The sequence below is a fragment of the Phascolarctos cinereus genome, unplaced genomic scaffold, assembly GCF_003287225.1.
Source record: "Phascolarctos cinereus isolate Bilbo 61053 unplaced genomic scaffold, phaCin_HiC Scaffold_2;HRSCAF=192, whole genome shotgun sequence".
Taxonomy (NCBI): Eukaryota; Metazoa; Chordata; class Mammalia; order Diprotodontia; family Phascolarctidae; genus Phascolarctos; species Phascolarctos cinereus.
Window position 1 is genome coordinate 24408539 of NW_027555625.1, and position 13139 is coordinate 24421677.

General features: G+C 40.3%; 1 protein-coding gene across 2 annotated transcripts in view; it reads right to left on the reverse strand.

The window, feature by feature from the left end:
- The window catches only part of LOC110218438 (zinc-alpha-2-glycoprotein-like), a 15986-nt gene extending 5091 nt beyond the window's left edge, over positions 1 to 10895 (reverse strand). For both annotated transcript variants that reach the window (XM_021001160.2, XM_021001159.2), the window contains exons 1-5: positions 10635 to 10895; positions 6675 to 6935; positions 5956 to 6222; positions 4610 to 4888; positions 4366 to 4482 (exon numbers count right to left, since the gene is read on the reverse strand). In XM_021001160.2, the coding sequence (XP_020856819.1) occupies positions 4366 to 4482; positions 4610 to 4888; positions 5956 to 6222; positions 6675 to 6935; positions 10635 to 10719 (1009 nt within the window). In that variant the 5' untranslated portion in view covers positions 10720 to 10895. The remainder of the gene's footprint in view (positions 1 to 4365; positions 4483 to 4609; positions 4889 to 5955; positions 6223 to 6674; positions 6936 to 10634) is intronic.
- Between the last annotated feature and the right edge of the window lie 2244 nt (positions 10896 to 13139).

A 13139-nucleotide genomic window follows, 5' to 3' on the forward strand; every position in this document is an offset into this window, starting at 1 on the left:
GGGCCTGCATGCTCATGGAATCTTAGAACTGGAAAGGATCATAGAGACCATTTAGTTCAGTCCTTAACTGAACTTGATTTCTCTCTACAAAATTCCTGCCAAGCAGTCATGCCTCCTTTTCTGAGATACCTCTAGCAATGTAAAAGTCACTACCTCCTGAGTTAGCCCTCTCTCTTTTTGAACAACTCTAATTTAGGAAGGTTTCCTTATGGGGAACCTAAATGTGCATCTCTGTTACTTTTACTCAGTGTTCCTACTTCTTTCTATCTTCTGGAGACAAGAACAAATCAGATCCCTCTTCTATATGCCGCTTACATAAACATATTAAATCCTACCTAAGCCTTCTCTCCTCTATGATAAATGTCTCTGATTATTCTTACTGACACAATCTTTAGCATTTTCATTGTGACTGCTTGAGAAGAGAAACATGACAGAACAAGATTTGTATTTCTGGGCCACATCTTCAGATATGGAAATAATGAGCTCTTGGCTAAGAATGGATTACATCTAATGAGGTCTGGTGAAATACAGTCGCTTGGAGTTTTGGAGGATCAGATCAAATTGGCTTTAAGTGGAAATTGGAATGGGAAGGAGAAAAATGCCAACATATATTTCCCCAATCTTTCAGAAACTACAGAGAATAGCAGATATGATCTAGTAAGTAGAATATGTACTGTCTTATAGGAGGCATTATCCAAGAAGAGAAGCAATAATAAAATAAATGGTCCCATATGACTATATTCAAATGTGTTAAATATGAGTTATAAAAAATTAGAGATGTCAATGGTATTGGTAAAAATAATTCCTTCATTGTAAAGCAGTATGAGAGAAGATACTTCTAACCAACCTGTTAAAACTGTGGGGAAAGGTTTCTAGGTAATTTTCTTTTTATATCTCCATGTCCAACCTAGCTATCCACCATGCTCATGGGAAAAGTAGAGACAATGGAGATAAGAGTTATGGAATTTCTTATCTCAGGAAAACTATACATTTACAAAAAGGCAAATTAGACCTTATCAAAATTTTAGTGCAAAGAACTTTGGATTTTGAGTAAAAAAAGCTTAATGCTAAATATGTTATTTCCTTTTTTACCCTGGGCAAGTAACTTACTCTTTCCAAGTCTCAATTTCTTCAATATTTAAAATGAGCATGTACTGGATTATTGCTAAAATCTCTATCATTTATAAATCTTAAAATATCATGATGTCACTGAAATTTGGAGGGATGTAGTTTATATCTGCAATAGAAGTTAAATCTAATTTAAAAAGCAAAAAGATAAAAAAGTGGATAGTATAGTACTGCAAATCTAAAAAATGCAGTCTTGTGGTGAAATGTACAATTGGCTGCAAGCTTGGGAGCATCTGGATGATGACTGATGGTGGGAGAAACACAAGGAGTATCATGGTGGGAGTGCACTACAGACCATATAAGCAGAAACAGGAAATAGATAATGTGCTTGAGAAATAGAATATAAATGTGGCACATTGTCGTGATATCCTACTGATGGGGGCCTTTCTCAGAATAACTAGAGATTTTTCTGATGAGAAATGCTTGCTTTACTGATAAATTTTTCCTTTTTTTCTTTCTTGATTTTTTAACGTATTTGATATTCACTGTATCCATAGTCTCCCAACTTGCTGCAGAAAGGATGGAAATAGTTTTTGTTATCTTATTCCTCAAGGCCAAGATTTTCAGCTTAATATGATTCATTTTTTTTTACAAAAACTTTTACATCATCAACATCCTTGTCATCTTTCTTGAGTTATCATTATCATAACTGAAGAGTTGAGTGATGTAAGACTGTGCATACTCACTGAGAAAGAATGATTCTGGCATTTTAATTAAAAGAACAATCACATACTGAGCAATGAAGATACACTTCAATACTTCGAAGGAACTGTGATCTCTTTGAGGTCAATTGTTTTTCCACTGATACCTCTTGCCACTCTTTTATGAAAAACTTCTTTCCAAGGTCAAGGGAACCTCTTCTACATCCCTGATTCTGACCAGTAAATAAGGAGAAACATTGTTGAAGTAAAATTGATGAGGAACTTGGGAGGCAGTGACAACACCTTCCTAGCATTCATGATAGATAAAGAAATACATGTGAGATTACTTCTGATTACATCATAGATTTTGAGAGAGTGAATGTCAAAGATTTCAGAGAAACAATAGATAGCATCCTATGGCTCACAATTTTCCTAGGAAAATTCAATCAAGGGAGATGAAATGCACTCTAAAACAAACACAATTATGATGAATAAGAAAAGGAGAGAAGCTGTTTAAAAGATAAATGTGGCTACACAGGGTACTTATTTACCCATTTAGCTTTTCCAAAGATATTTATAAAAGATGGAAGAATCTGGTAAGTAAAAATGAATACAAAAGAAGGCCAATGACAAATAAGGATAATTTTAATGTCACTGAGCTGAAACTGATGACGAATGCTCAGCACAATCATAAAGAGCTTTCTACTTTTTAAAAACTACATCTGAGAAAAGAGAAAGCTCAAAGAAGGAAGGGGACCACTTCACAGAGTGAGTGGAATGATAGTAAGAGAAGGTAGAACTACAGCTAGGTCCCAATCAGTGTGAATAAGAAATCCAGTGAAGTGTCACATTATTCAGATTTGCATTGTGTATTCTATTAGGCTGAAAGAAATGGCCATTTAAAAAACCCATAATCATAACTTCAAATGATATTAAACTGTTTCTGTTGTGTCTACCAAGAAAAATGGTATTAGAACATGGTGATAAGGCACAGAAATGGTTAACAAAGACTGGAAGCCCGTGTAAGGTGGTAATTAGAGAGTTCTGGAGTATCTTAATAAACATATGTCAACCGACATGGATTAACATCTCAGGGTACCAAAAACAAACAAACAAATGAAAAACCTTGATGACTCGTTGCCAAGTCACTGACAGTGATGTCTGAAAAATGATGGTGAGTGGGTGAGGTTCTGCAGGCCTGGAAATGGACAAATGACCCAATATTATTTTTAAGGGAGGTTCATGGACACTTCATACCATAAGCCGGTGAGCTGGACTTCAACTATCAACACTAAACATTCACTAAACATTACAAACGTATAGAGTCCCTCCCTCTTTTCTCCCTTTTTTAGTCCAGACCTATGTGGTTAAAGGTGTAGGAAAATCCCAGTGAGGAACTCCTTCTACCAGTGAAGATTTCACCTCTCTCCATTTAAGTCTTAGAGAGTTGCCTGGGGCTCTGAGAATGACTTGTTCAGGGTCACACAATCAATATGTGTCATAGGTGAGACTTGAATCCAGGTCTTTCTAACTTCAAGTTGTGGTCTCTATTCACTATAACATGCTACCTCTTACTTTGACCACGACAATTGCACAATAAACATTTGTGGTAATGAGTTGAAAAGATGAGTGACTGATTTGTGAGCATCTAGCAGGGGCAGTTTGATCACTTAGAGCCACCATGATTTGTGGTGACTTGGATGAAGCCATAGATGGCACGTTCATCAAATTTGGAGATGACTCAAAGCCAGGAGGGATAGCTAACACCATTGGATGACTGTGAATAAAACCAATGACCAAATCAGATCCAAAAAGATCTTGAAAGGGCAGAACAACAGGCAGAATATAGCAAGATGAAATTTCATAGGAATTTTACATATTATGTCACTCCAACAGAATGAAAGCTTAATGAGAGTAGGGACTATTTTTTCTTCTGCCTTTGTGTTACAAGGATCTAGCAATATACTAATCAGCTCTTGACAAATGCTTATTAGGTTGGATCGGATCAGATTGGCATTCAACAAATGTTAAGTCCCATAGTTGAATTTAAAATAACAGTAAGTATAAGACATAATACACACATAGACACACACACAAAGCTGTCTGTGAAAAAAAAAACCCTAGGGATTTTAGTCAGCTGAAAGATTAATATAAGTCAACAATGTCACTTGGCCTTTATATAAGAGAAAAAATACCAAAGTAATCTCCAATTGTATTAATAATTAATGATCAATAATAAAACCATAATTAACAATAATTACTGACCCTTACATAGCATGTCAAAATTTCACTGGCACTTTATACGTATCATGCTACTGTGAGGTAAGTGCTGTTATTATCCCCCTTTTACAGATGAGCAAACTAAAGCTTGGAGAAGTTCACTTGCCCAGGATGTTATTGAAGAGTTTTTTGACTAGGTATGGTTTAGACTGCATAGCCTCTGTGTCCCACTTTTACCCTAAGATTCTGGGATTTTCTTCTCAAAACATTTTCCTACAACGAGTTTTTGAGGTTCCTGTAATGGCATTGTCTGCTATCTCTTTTAGAGCTCCTCATCCAATACCTTTCTGTCACCTCTCTCTCATTGCATGCATACCTCTCTTCCTCTTCTTCCGTGCTGTGAAGATCCCAGCACAGCTCAGCAGTAGAATGACAGCCAACATAATGCCCAGTGTCAGGACCCAAGGCTTCTCCCTTGTGGGCTTTTCAGGGACTATATGGAGAAAAGATAGATATAAATGTGGGTACATTAAAGGAAAGAAGAGGGAAGGGAATGGAACTCCACTCTGGGAACTGGTCTCATTGAGGATGTGATGAGAATACCTGTATGAAGTACTAACCTGGATACACAGCAGGGGTCTTCAGCTCAATGTGTTCTACCACACAAGTGTAACCCATCCCTGAGTCTTCTGGTGGGAGCTCTAAGGTAACTCGGAGGTAGAAGGTGGAATCTGCATTGGGCAGGGTGCCAGTGGAAGTCTCCTTTCCCCATACACCAAGCTTCCCATCCTTTTCCCAACGCAGTAGGATGGAGCGAGGGTAGAAGCCTGTGGCTGTGCAGGAGAGAATGATGCTGCCTTCTCGGTTGACACGGCGAGATACGGTCACCTCAGGGGGCACTGGGAGCAGAGATCAAGAAAGAAGGCCTCATGTCACAATCTCAGTGAGTGTTTGGTGCTTCCATTGTGTCTACTTTCATTGACATTTCCAGTCTCCTTAATGTAGTGTCCCTATCCTGTTGGACCCACTGGACCCATCAGACCCTTGAGAGAAGCATGATAGATTATACCACTTTGTATCTCCTTGGACACCCAGAAGAGTATTATGTAAACACCAGTTACAGAGTCAACATCTGTTGGTATTGATGACCACATCACCAGCAACTTTCTAAACCCTCTTTAAGTAGTTTGGTCAGCTGTAATGGATTAAGAACAGAATCTTCTTCAACAGGTGAATATTTCATATGGTCTATGATTTCATCAGTGTGGGTCCTTCTAAAGGTGAAGATTTCAGAGAGTCTATGCTTACTAGGATATCCTTCATGCTTTTCTTTCACTGCCCTCCCAAACCCCAACAAGATAAAAATTAAACATTACCTAGTGGCCAGCCTCCTAGTGATGACATTCTAAATTTGGCTAGATTGCTCATTAGAGAGCAGACAGAAAGCCCATCATTCTTGGGGCTGGACATAAAGTTTTTCCAGCTTGGCAGGACATGACAGAGTATGTTTTCAGCTGTCATAGCCTTTGAGCTCCTAAGGTCATCCCCATGCCTTGATGAGGAAGGTAGGAGTTTAACTTCAGCAAAAGAAATAAAGAAAGATGGAAGGAAAGACAGAAAAAAGGAGGAAGGAAAGAGAAAGAATGGAGGAAAGAAGACAAAGAAGAAAGAGAAAAAAGAAAGAAAAGCAAAAAGAGAAAAAGAAAAAAGGTAAATAGAAAAGGAAGAAGGATGGAAAGTGAAAAAGAAAAGGAAAAGAAAGGAAATGAGAAAAGAAAGGAAGAAAAAAGAAAGAAAGAAAAAGAACCTCAACCTTTCTCACATTTCTCTGATTTTTCCATTGTGAGTTGGAGCTATGGTCAGAAGCCAAGGATCCTGCCTGTTTCTCTGGGGCTCCAGTTACTGCACAGTATGATGGAGGTGACTTGGGCCTCCTGGGAGGAGATGGGAAGAAGCAAACACTCACCATTATCCCTTAAGATTGAGTACCAAACGATTTTCCTCATCAAGTCAACACAATATTGATTCATGTAGAGTTTCCTTAGATCGGTCCAAAAGGGACTCTCCAGAATGTGCTGGTATTTCTTGAATTCAGGCTTTAAGTACTCCCAGTGTCCAACTTCTTCATCTATTCTGTAAATTTCCTCTCCATCCCAAATTATATGGACGTGGCTGTTGACCTTGATGTCATTGTCCATTTCACAGTCTGCAAGGAGCTGCCCTGTGTGGTTTCCTGTGGAGGGACATTGGGAGGGGCTCTTCTGCAACTAATCAAGAGAGGGAGATCTGTAACTAGGATCAGCTGCAGCCCATCCCTAACCTGTGGGCCTAAACAAGGGCATAGAGCCCCCATCTTCTGAGTTCAGGTTTATGGATTAAGAAAGTTTGGAACGTAGTGAAAGTTCTTGGGCTGAAGGCAGAGGTGTCTTAGAAGGATTATAGGAAGAGATGGTGACCCAGTATGCTGAACCAACTGGGTGAGGCCCAAGGCTCAGGGATGAATTCTTTAGAGCTCTAAAGGCTCAAAGTAGGGAGATCAGTGAGAAGTCTCTTGTGGGTGAGAGGACCCAAACCAGCATCCATTTCGGTGGTATGATCTACTGGGGAGGGATCTATTGGACTTGGAAAAGAAATAAACAAAGTATGATGAAAAGGGAGAGGGTGAGATGAGTGGGTCTGACTTACTGTCATGGTTGGTGTCGTTCTTTGCAAAGTAGTGCATCATCCAGAGGAAATGTTTCTCGTGATCCACCAGCAAATTACGCCTCTGGGTGATGTAATTGACTCCCAGTGCTTTGGAGGTCCAGGGTACCTTGATAATAATTTGCTGGTGTACTTTATTATAGGATCCCACTTCAACATCATCTATGAAGCTAATTGCACTCAGTTCCAAGAGAGAGTGAGTTGTGCCCACTGCAGTGAACTGACCCACATGCCTGTGGCGTACTGAATTATAGGAAGGAAGGGAAGAGAACATGGTGTTTCATGTTTGGGGTTACCAGAGGACCAGTGTTTCCTCTCATCCATTTCTTTGCCCTTCCTCTGCCCCCCTCATTATGGTTCTCTTTGAGAATGAAGAACAAACAACAAAAAGAACTACAACAATCATCAGTAAAGGCAATTATACAAATGACTCCAAAAATCTAAATATCCAACTCTCTCTGTCTCTGTCTCTCTGTCTCTGTCTCTGTCTCTGTCTCTCTGTCTCTCTGTCTCTCTCTCTCCCTCTCTCTCTCTCTCTCTCTCTCTCTCTCTCTCTGTCTCTGTCTCTCTCTCTCTGTCTCTGTCTCTCTCTCTCTCTCTCTCTCTCTCTCTGTCTCTCTCTCTCACACACACACACACACACACACACAGAGTTAAAGTATCACCAGCTAGATGGTACAGTGGAAAGAGTGCTGTGCCTGTAGACAGGAAGACCTGAGTTCAAATCTGGCTTCAGTCACTTATGCTCTGTGATCCTGGGCAAGTCATTTAAGCTTCATTTTCCTTTTCCATAAAATTGGAATAATAATTGATCCCTACTTCTCAAGTTCTTGTTATGATCAAATGAAACATTTGTTTATTTGAATTCGTATTTGAAAAAAAAACCCCTTTCTTTTGGACATCTCCAATTAAATTGCCTATAGGAATCTGAAACTCAGCATGCCAAAAACAGAACTTGTTATCTTTTCCCCTAAACTCACTCACTTCCTAATTTTCTATTTCTGTCAAGAACACCACTGTTATTTCAGTAACTCGGGTTTGTAATCTCACATTCATCCTCCAATTTTCCCTTTCTCCCTCTTCCCCAATATCTGACCAGTGACCAAGTCCTACTGATTTCACCTTCACAACTTCTTTCAAATCCAATTCTTTCTCTCCATTTACACATTCCTCTCCCTAGTTCTAACCCTCATCCCCTCTCACCTGCACTTTTGCAATTTCCTCCTTCCTTTCTTCAGATCTCTCCCCTTTCCAATCAGTTCTCCCCAATCTTTCCATTTTCTATTCCTAAAGTTCATCATTCCATTTCTCTAAATAGCTCTAGTGACCCCCTGAGGCCTTTAGAATAAAATACAATTTTTTTTTCCAGCTAATGGCATTGACTGGGTCCAGCTTACGTTTGAAGGCTTATCTCATAGCCCTCCCATTCATGCATTCAACATTTCAGCCAAACTGGCCCACTTACCATTCTTCACACCCTACATTCCATCCTGCAGGTTTTTGCTGAGACTGTCTACCTAGCCTGGAATGTGATCCCTCATCACTTCCAGCTTTCAGAATCCCCAACTTTCTCTAAACTACAGCTCCAGGTTCACCTCCTACAAGGTTTTCTCTAATTTCTACAGCTGCTAGTGCCCTGCCCCAATCAGAAATTAATTTGTATTTAATTATACATGTAATGATTATTTATGTCCAATCATATGCAAGTTCCTTAGGAGAAGGGAGTGCTTACCATAATACCTCACACATACCTCACAGAGAATTTATGTTGAATAGTGGAAAGAACATTGACTTTGAAATCAGAAGAACTAGGTTCTTCTCATTTCTAATCTCATTTCTTTTCTTTTCTTTTCTTTTTTTTTTTTACAGTACTGTACCAAAGCAATTAGACTTTATTGTTGACAAATGCGCATAGTAAAGACAGGAATGTGGGCTAGGTGGGTGGAGTACACAAACTTTCCCTGGCTGACCTTTGGTCCTGGCTCAAATTCATTTACAGTAAACCTGATAGGATCTAGTGGGGAGGGTAACAAATGTAAGTAGATAGATAAAGCATTTCTTAAGGGCTTAATATGTGCCAAGAAAGTAAGGTAGTTATCTGTAACATGTAAATGGCTTTGATCTATATTCCAGATGTAAGGGTCAAAAGGATATAATTAGATATAATTTTAGTCTGGAGCACTCTGCCCAGCTTTTGTTAGCTTCCAGTGGTAGTTATCACTAAACAGAAGTCTGCCTACCCTTATCAGGGCTGGTTCTGGTCACTAACCACTAGCTGACTGAAAGCCCAGAAAGGTAGAACCTTTATAGTGCAGGTAGGTAGTAGAGTAGATAGTTGCTGGGCCAGGAGTCAGGAAGACTCATCTTCCTTAGTTCAAGTACAGTCTCAGACACTTATTAGCTTACAATCTCAGACATTTGCTAGTTCTGTGACCCTGAGCAAGTCACCCAACCTCTGTTTGCCTCAGTTTCCTTATCTGTAAAAATGGGGTTAATAAAAATGGGGATAATAGCTCCCAGGGTTGTTGTGAAGATCAAATATATTTGTTATATTATTATATATTGTTATATATTATATTTGTTATATTATATATAACAAATAAATGTTTATGTTTATTATTATTATTATTATTATTATTGTTATTGTTATTGTTTTTATGCTTCACTAAGGGCAAGCCCAGCAAAGACACTGTCACGCCCAATGAAAAGCAGGCCTGGCAAGCCCAGTGGAACAGTCAACCCATCAGAGGTAACTCACTCATTAACAACCAGGCCTGGGAACATCACAAAACATCTGCAAAATATATTCTTTACTGGGTATGAACTACTCTTCTACATAAATTCCCTATTTGTAGGCATTCTTGCTCCAGCATGTATAATCCCTAATCCCTATGCACATTCACTTTCCCCATTGACAGTGTGTGTGTATATATATATATATATATATATATATATTTGTGGGAAAATGTGACCTGTGTTTATGGGAGAATGTTTTAATGTCTAATCTCATTTCTAATACTAATCATGTAAGTTTGGGAAAGTCACATAACTTCCCTAGGCCTCAGTTTCCAAATTTGTAAGATGACAAGATTGGACCATATGACTTTTCTGGTCTCTTGCTGATCTCCTAGACATCCTTTCCTCTTCACTCACACAGCCCTGATGCTAGTTTGGGTCCTCTCACCTACAATAGACTCCTCACTGGTCTCCCTACTTTGAGTCTCTTCCCTCTTCCATCCATCCTCTCCTCAGCTGCTAACATGATTTTTCTAAAGCATTATTCTGATTATCTCACTCTACTAATTGATAAACTCTGACATCTCTGTCTTACCTCCAGGATAAAGTTCCTTGCTCGGCATGTAAAATTTTTAGAGCCTGAATATTTCTAGTCATTCTAATTGAGAGTATTACACTTTACTCCCCTCCACTCTCTCAACTACTCAACAGCAGTTTACTGGCTGTTCCCCACACTTACCCTTTACCCCCCCCACCCCTTTCCTTAGTCCTGACTGTTCTCTGTGCCTGGAATGTTCTCCATCCTTACCTCCACATCCCGGCCTCCCTGGACTCCTGCAAGTCTCGGATAAAATGCCATCTTCAGGAAGCCTTTGCTGGTGCCCACAATTGCCAGAGCTTTCCTCTCCAAAGCTCCCTTTCATCTATTCTGTATGTATCTGTAGGCATCTTTCAATTTACTTTCTGTCTGCCCCATTAGACTGTGAGCTCCTTGGAGGCAAAGACAGGTTTTATTTGGTTTATATTTTTTGGTATCCCTACCACTTAGAGCACTAGTTGGCTGCAGCATCCAAATTGTTCAATAAAGGCTTGTTGACTGACTGTCTGGGTTACCTGAAGCCCCTTGAGGAAAGTCACTGAATTTCTCCCATCAGATGCAAATCTCCTTGGTCTCTCTCTACCTGACCTCTTTCCTGCTAGTCTTACCTGCCATGGTCTCTCTCAAAGCAAATTCCACCAGAATGAGAAAGCAGGCTGAAGAGAACCATCTCCACCTCCTCCGACACTCCATGATCTTCAGAAGGTGGCTTTCTTGTCAACCACGCTTCCACTGAGGGAGGCTTTGGGCCCACGTCCTGTGTCCCAGGCACTGCCTAAATGGGAACTGAGGCCTCCTGCCAGAGCTGGCTCTTCTGAGGCCCTGCTTCCCTCTTGTCACCACCAGTTGTGTCTGTTATGAAGCTGAAACTTTCCCTGCCTAGAAGGTATAAGAGAGGAAGTGAAACAAAGTCTGTAGTGAGGGCAACTCAGAGCACAGTCATCACCAAGTACTGTCTGAGAGGCTCAGAGATGGGCTGGTTCAACAATAACCACTCAGCTGTCTTCCAAATTTTCACTGAACCTAGAAATTCTTAGATTTGAAAGGATCACCCGGGAGACTTCATTCTGGAGGAGAGTTATAGGGAAAAGATCCCATTCCCCCTTTCCTCACACTGCCCTCAGGGATCCCCTGGTCTAATGGTGAGGTAGAATCCATGTCCTCAGGGAGCCCCTAACTTCATGGGGCAGATTTTAATGGAGCTACCAGTCTGAAAGTGTGCTATTAAGGTTGCTCTTTAAGGTTGGCAAAGCACTCTATACATATTATTATCCCATATGATCTTCACAACAATGCTGTAAGGTAGGCACTATTATTATTGTTGTTTTTCGGATAAGGAAACAGGTTGAGAGAGATTAAGTAACTTTCCCAGGGTGACACCACTAGTAACAGTCTAAGGAATTGACAGAGAAGTCACCCTGCCTTTGTTGACATTCTTGACAGTGCTCTATGATTAGTTATATCTCCTCTCCATGTGGCCTGCAGACCGCTGGGTTCTTTTCCAGGATTTGGGCACTGAATGTTAGCTGGCATCTCCTAGTGTTTGTAGACTCACCATGTGAATGTCTGGCTGCCTCCATTGTGACTGTGGGGTGTGCCACCCTGGCTCATCCCTGACTCTGAGTCTGCATCACCAGCGTATAGCACATCACTAGTCACATAGCGTGTGCTTATTAAATTCTTGTTGACTGAATGAACATATACAGTGTAAAATCTGTGGGGTCATTGCAGATGTCTCATGGACATTCAGTCAAAAAGCCACCTACTGACTCTGCAGAGTCCAAGGAAGACTTAATTATCTTTCTTCCCAAACCTTCCCCTGTCCCCACTCTCATTATTACTGCAGAAGGTACTTCTGTCTCCAAGTCCCCCAAGCTGGCAGACTCAAGGTCATCCTTGACTCCTCTCTGGCATTCACCCTACATCTCCAATCTGTTGTCAATACTGGCCATTTCTACCTTCTTTACATCTCATATGAATCCTCTTCTCTCCTCCATATACCCACAACCCTTAAAAAGTCCCTTACCACCTCTCACCTAGATCACTGCAGTAGCCTCCTCATTGATTTTTCTGCCTCAAGTCTCTCCCCACTACATTCCATCCTTCACACAAGTTCTACCCACTCTCTTGTGAGTTTGTAGGAGTGAGGGGTAATGATCACTTGCCAGTGTGTTATGTTTGTGATTATTCTTCAAGTTTGGCTTGGTCTAGGTGGTAATTGAGGCTCTTTCTACATCTAAAAGTCTAGGATTCTATAAAAGAAGAGTGAGCCTGTGGAGTCCTGTTTATAGCAGAGTAGTGCAGTTATAGAGGGTCTGGTGTCCAAGGATATCACTGGATGTTTCCCCTATGGGTGTATACTTGTGATCCTTTATTTTTTCTAGGTCCCTGTGAAAGCCTCCTGAGCCAGTACATGCTCCATGTTGCCTGAGTTCATCAGAGGACACCAATTAGCCTAGAAAAGAGAGAATGACTCTGGCAAGGCTAGTTAGAGTGAAGGTTTTAGCAGAATCTTTGGAGCTCTTCCCTATATGCTATCTGGGGCATGCCTTTATCAGACAAAGGTCACAGAACTTTTCCATTATGAGATCAGAGTAAGTAAAAACTGTGTGCTGAAATCTCACTGGGTTAATTCTTTGAATTTTTATAGGTAGTATCACAGTTTACTCTGGAGTTATTTTAACTTCAAAAATTGTGAATCATTTCTTTCCTCATGACTCCTCAAGGACAAAGGCTGACCAGATCTTCTCTTCCTCTTGTGTTCCTCACAGTAGTTAGCTTGGTCCTGGGTGAACAGTTGGTTCTCAAGAAATAATGGATTAGCAATAGCACTTCTCGGGCTGTATCCCAAAGAGATCATAAAAGTGGGGAAAGGACCCATATGTACAAAAATATTTATAGCAGCTCTTTTTGTGGTGGCAAAGTATTGGAAATTGAGGAGATGCCCATCAATTGGGGAATGCCTGAACAAGTTGTGGTACGTGAATATAATGGAATACTATTGTGCTATAAGAAATGATGAGTAAGCAGACTTCAGAAATACCTGGAAAGACTTATATGGACTGATTCCGAGTGAAGTGAGCAGAATTATGCGTATGTTGTACACAGTAACA